Genomic DNA, 6,000 nt, shown 5'->3' with positions numbered 1-6,000 from the left:
AGTGGGCGATATGGGCGGTCTTTCAACGACCGCGCCTAGGACCTATACACTCGCCAGGAGATAGTCCCAAGGAGAAAGAAATGAGCGAGAGGATGAACGGGAAGGTGGAGGAATTGGGCGATAAGTCGAGGGGGAGAAAGAGACGCGCGGAGATGCTGAGGTGTCCCGATGCGGGATTACGAATTACGTACGGCGACCGCCGCGGCCAAAACTTCCTTCCTGCTGTTATCGCCGATAACCCGCGATTCTTCATCACAAACTCTATCCCCGCATTGTCTAGCTACGAAACTCTCGATTTTCTGCTTGTAGTTTACGGGTCCCAATCATCGTGGTCTCCATGCTCGCTTCTCGAGCTGCTGCTCGTTCATGCTGCCGGTCAGCTAGAGCCCCGGCACGAGCCGCGGTAGCAGCCCGGCGCTATCACGGTCTCGCTCAGAGCAAGCTCTTCAAGGTGTCTGAGGAAGTCCGGGATGCTGTTGCTACTGGGAAGCCTGTCGTGGCTCTTGAATCGACCATCTATACTCATGGTATGGTTTCTACCTGCTTGCTTGTTTGGATATAACTGACAGTTGTTGCAGGATTTCCGTATCCTGAGAGCGTTGCTCTGGCCGAGTTGCTAGACTCGGTCGTCCGGTCCAATGGCGCTGTGCCTGCTACGATTGGAATCCTCGGTGGTGAAGCACGCGTTGGATTAAGTCCCGAGGAGCTCGTCGAGCTAGCATCGACTGCGGAGAAGAAGGATGCGCTGAAAGTGTCCCGGCGAGACCTTGGTTACATCTGTGGCTTGGTGGGTGGAACGCATCCTTCATAACGATACACATCTGACAATAGTAGGGGCTGGCTGGCAAACGTCTTCATGGGGGTACAACGGTGTCCGGCACGATGGTGCTCGCGCACTTGGCGGGGATCAAGATATTCGGCACTGGTGGACTAGGTGGTGTGCATCGTGGCGGCGAGAACTCCATGGACATCTCCGGTACGTGAAGCCTTGGATATAACGAGAGTCCGGCTAACTGTAGCAGCCGACCTTACTGAACTGGGACGTACACCGGTGGCGGTCGTCAGCTCTGGGTGCAAGAGCTTCCTGGACATCCCGCGTACGCTTGAATACCTCGAGACGGAGGGCGTCTGTGTGGGAACATTTGCGGACGGTCGTCAAGGCTCTGTGGACTTTCCTGCATTCTACACCCGGGACAGCGGGCTGAAGAGTCCAAAGGTTATTCAGAACGAGGCCGAGGCCGCGGCTATTGTCTGTAAGTCTTACTGCATTTCTCAATCACGCTTTTGAGATCCTAACGAATACAGACGCCCAGTCGCAAATCCCTGTCTCGTCGGGCATTCTTCTTGCCAACCCGGTACCACTTGAGCACTCTATTGCAAAGAGTGATATGGACCATATCATCGACGAAGCTCTTCGCCTTGCCGACGTCGAGGGCTACCATGGAAGTGACAACACGCCCTTTGTGCTGGCCAAGATCAAGGAACTCAGCGGCGGAAAGAGCGTGATCGCCAACCGAGCTCTGGTAGAGGCGAACGTGAAGCGCGCGGCCAAGGTTGCCGTGGAACTCTCCAAACTGGAGCGGTCTGGAGGTTCGCTCAATGAACGGTGAGCTGCCACTCGTGCGTTCAGACTCGGGATATCCTAATTGAGATGGTGTGCGCAGACACATGCCAGCTTTCTCCGGGACCAGTAGGGCTGACCAAGCGACTGAAACAGAGCTGGAGCGTGCAACTAAGACTCCACTGGAAGCTGTCACGAAGGCGGATGTTCTCGTGGCCGGCTCCTTGGCCATCGATCTTTCCTGCGACTTTGCCCCGGCCGAAGCAAATACCACGACGCCCGCTTTGCAGACATCGAACCGCGCCGTCATCGGACAAAGCCTAGGGGGAGTTGGACACAACGTGGCCATTGCCGCAAGGTATCTGGACAGCTCTGTGCTGTTCTGCAGCGTTGTGGGTGACGACTTAAGCGGCCAAGCTGCTCTGTCCAGTCTCCGACAGGAGGGTCTCTCCACAAACGGCATCAAGGTGCTCCCTCCGTCCTCCGGAGCACGCACGGCCCAATATATCGCCGTCAACGACGCGAAGAAAGACCTAGTAGTAGCCATGGCCGACATGGCAATCATGGAACTGCCCGAGCAGGCACTAGACTTTGACAGCTTCTGGGAACCGATGATGTCCCGCGCACAGCCTCAATGGGCAGTAGTCGACGGCAACTGGAACGACGAGGTCCTAAGCAAATGGGTATCCCTAGCCAAGAAGCACAAGGCACGGGTAGCCTTTGAGCCCGTGTCCACAGCGAAAAGCCGTCGTCTATTCGGGTCCGCCATCAAACCATCTGACTGCGTTCCCAACAACACCGTCAGCCTGGCTGCCCCGAACCAGTTCGAGCTAGCAGCCATGTACCAAGCCGCTCGAGAGAACGGACACCTGGACTCAGAGGAATGGTGGCGCATCATCGACGCCATGGGCATGACGGGATCAGGGTCGCGTGAGCGACTAGTGGCCATGACCTCGGCGACGCTGGTCGACCAGGGAATCCCGCAGCAGAGCATCCAGCTACTGCCGTTTATCCCATGCGTGCTCACCAAGCTAGGCCGGGAAGGCGTGCTTCTGACGCAGCTGCTGCGGCCGGGCGATGCGCGACTGACAAGTCCGGAGTCAGCACCGTATATCCTCTCGCGGGCGTTGACGTCGGACGGGCTGATCGGGGGGGTGTACCTGCGGCTGTTCCCAGCTGCAGCAGAGCTAGACGAAAAGGACATTGTCAGCGTCAACGGAGCGGGCGATACACTGCTGGGAGCAGTAGTGACAGGACTGGCGCGGGGAGGAGCGGTGGAGGAGGTGATTCCACGAGCACAAGAAGCGAGCGTATTGACATTACAGCAGGAGGGGGGAGTAAGTAAAGAGATATCCAGACTGGCTGGAAGTATATAGTGCATTCATACTCACTCATCCATGATCTATGAATTGGCATCAAACAGACATGCTACTACTATACATACTACGCACACCAAAAGAAACTCAAAACATCCAACCCTAAGAAACAACCCTATCCACCCCCTCCGCCCCAACAACTGGCAAACCATCTCTACTCAAAACCCCCACCTGCACCAACACACTGGCCTGATCCCAATAAGCATGCACACGGGCGACCTTTCCCGCCGTGAAACTGGCCACCAGCACCAACGCCACCTTGACGTCCTTCCCCGTTGCAGGCAGATTCGGCAGTAACCATGGAATAGCACGATCATGCGTGAAGGTTAGGAGAAGTTCATCGACGATGCGATCAGGCCCTGTAGTGCGGGAGAGCAGCCGGATGGATTGGTTAGAGGGGGAGGAGGGAGTGGGAGAGAGGAAGTGGCTGTTGGTGTAGAATTTCGTTATGGTGGAAGGGGTTGTTCCTATCCCCAATAACTTTCATTAGCATCTCGACATGTTTACTATATATCACTGGCATATTATGATGGAGAATGGAAGGGAAGGGAGAAATGGATACATACCACCAGCACAAGTAGGCACACACACCACGACAGGCGACTCTTCAATCGTGCACGTCTCTGTCTCTGTTCCCTTCCCAGCACCACCACGGGTAGTAGTATATAAATGTGAGGAAGAACTCCCACTACTATGCACACTCTCCATCTGCACCCCCATTCCACTGCCTACCATTAACCCTACCAGTTCTGCTGCGCGGTGACTGCGCTCGTCTTCTTCGTCTCTTTCACTACTACCTCCTCCACCACCACCTCCTCCCCCTTCCCCAGAAGTGGAAGTGGAAGACAAACACCGCCAATACTCCTCCCACACGCTCTCCACATCCGGCACTCGCCATTTCGTCGCGGGCCATCCGAACCCCCGCTTTAGGGTCTCGAGGGCGCGAGACCATGCTAGGCGTGCGGAGAGCTTGTCATAATTCGATGAAGAAGGTTCGGCGAATCTAGGAGATGACTCGGGGTAGGTGAAGACATGGCAGCGGTGGCGTTTCCGGGGGTGGTTTTTGGTGCTGTTGAGGAGGGTGTCTGCGATTGAGGAGGTGGTGGTGGAAGTTCCGGCGAGGTGGATCTGGATACAGAGGAGAGGGACGGAGGGGGGGTAGGTTGTGGGTGTTGTTGTTGAGGATGTACTTCCTGTTGCTCCACGAGAGGTATCTGGGGATGTACTGGTGAGGTTACTGCTGTTGTTGGTGGTGGTGGTGGAGGAGGTGGAGGTGAGAGGTCCATCGGGGTAGTATGCCACTAGGGCACAGAGTCTGGGGAAGGGGTTTGTGGCTGTTAGTGGTTGGTGGTGGGATTCGAGGAGGAGGTGGGCGGGTTTGTTGTATGCTTTATAATACCATTAATATCAGCCATGTATACATACCATGGAGTAAGTAGTTGTTAAGTAGGGTAGGGTATGATGGGAGGGAGGGAGGGGGGACCTACCAACGACAGCATATCTCTCGCCCGGCTCGAGATCATCTTCCCTCTCGTGCAGCAGATTCTCCAATTCCTTGCGCTCTTTATCTACATCTCCACAACCATCTGCGGCATTTTGACATCCCCGGACGGGGAGATACTCGACGTCGAAGCCCTCAGCGCGGAAGCGCGATAGGATCCCCGCGTCGAAGTCGGGAGTATCGGAGGTCAGGTATAGTCTGCGTGGGGGAGAGGCTTCTGCTTCGCGACGACGACTGAGTTTGTCGTTGGCTGATGGGGGAGATTGTAGTGGTGTACCATTGCTGGTGGTAGGGTTAGTGCCGGCGGAGCTGCTGCGGCGACGACGGAGGTGTTGGCGGAGACGGTCCATTCTAGTAGTATTATTTAGAGTATTCCGGGTATATAATGTGGTATAGTAGATGTACTAAGTAATATGGTCATCCATGGTGCGAACTCCGAGCATCCCGATTTATATATACATATTGTATGCTGGCTTATACTTTGGCGGACATGCTCAGTGACGTCGACGATTCCAGGGTGTTGTTCTCATCTCACAGGGCGACGTGGATCCATTCAGCCAGGGACGGGTTGAGTAATATGAACTTTGGTGTGTACACCGTCAGTTTGTTAATAACTAGTTGGGTTGTAAATCAGCCCGATCCATTGCATACATATATGCGTGGCAATTCTATCGCATTATCGTATCTATCGTGAGTCAGTGACGTCGATCTATATACAAGTCTCGAGTTTTCCATCCCTCGCATAGCGCCACCGCTCAATGGCGTCAACCACTATATCACAATGCTGCTTGCACATCTACTCGAAACTGGTCAACCAGCGAATCTCCTCCCTTACATTCCCCTCACAAGCCGGATCCTCAACCAAATAGCACCGATACGCCGGGCGCTGCAAACTCCGCCTCGCGACCTCACAGTCGACGCGGATATCCTCGATCAACGCCTCCGACGAAACATAGTCGTATTCAGGACGAATATATCCCAGAATCAGCAAGTTGAGTGGCGTGCCATAAAAGTCGGGCATTTTGTGGAAGGTGACCTGTCCGTCGGTGGAAGTAGTGGCGGTCGGCGAGGGGGCGGAGAGGGGCGGCATGATGTGGATTTCCTGCATTGCAGACAAATAGAGCATTAATTTATTGCATATTTCAAGTGGTGTAAAGAGGGACGTACAATCGACTTGGACTCGTTCTTGTAGAAAGGATTGTATCCGATGCTCAGCACCGCCGGGCGGATGGTCTCCCCCGTTGCGAAGCGCGCTGGGTCGAGCGCCACGACGCCGTAGTAAACGCCTACGGACAATTCGGGATGCTGGGAGAGTTCATCGGCGGGGATGTTGGCTGTTGGGATGCCCAGCTGTGGTTCTTTGAGTCAGTTGGAGCTGCTGGACTTCCGGGTTGGAGGTGCAAGGTACCTCTTTGCTGCCCCGCCCGAAGCCTTTGATGACAGGTCCACTCATGCGAATGGGATACGGGGGCTCCGGTCCCTCGTCGGGACCGGTGACGGGGTCGCGAGGCCGATCGGGGCGCATTTTGAAAGCAAAGATGAGTCGATGGTGTTGAAACAGT

The 6,000-nt window shown here is 55.1% G+C and overlaps 2 protein-coding genes across 2 annotated transcripts; both read right to left on the bottom strand.

Moving 5' to 3' along the window:
- Positions 1-3,450: 3,450 nt before the first annotated feature.
- AKAW2_11219S (dienelactone hydrolase) lies at positions 3,451-4,788 on the bottom strand (the record flags this gene model as incomplete). The annotated part of the gene is made up of 2 exons (XM_041683222.1): positions 3,451-4,325; positions 4,425-4,788. The coding sequence occupies 2 exons, from the start codon at positions 4,786-4,788 to the stop codon at positions 3,451-3,453; spliced, it is 1,239 nt and encodes a 412-aa protein (XP_041537939.1).
- Positions 4,789-5,234: 446 nt separating this feature from the next.
- fmn1 (riboflavin kinase) lies at positions 5,235-5,963 on the bottom strand (the record flags this gene model as incomplete). The annotated part of the gene is made up of 3 exons (XM_041683211.1): positions 5,235-5,540; positions 5,606-5,788; positions 5,847-5,963. The coding sequence occupies 3 exons, from the start codon at positions 5,961-5,963 to the stop codon at positions 5,235-5,237; spliced, it is 606 nt and encodes a 201-aa protein (XP_041537938.1).
- Between the last annotated feature and the right edge of the window lie 37 nt (positions 5,964-6,000).

The sequence above is a fragment of the Aspergillus luchuensis genome, chromosome 1 (assembly GCF_016861625.1).
Source record: "Aspergillus luchuensis IFO 4308 DNA, chromosome 1, nearly complete sequence".
NCBI classification, from domain to species: domain Eukaryota; kingdom Fungi; phylum Ascomycota; class Eurotiomycetes; order Eurotiales; family Aspergillaceae; genus Aspergillus; species Aspergillus luchuensis.
The sequence above is the reverse complement of the archived record's forward strand: the minus strand, read 5'-3'. Positions and strand labels throughout refer to the sequence as shown.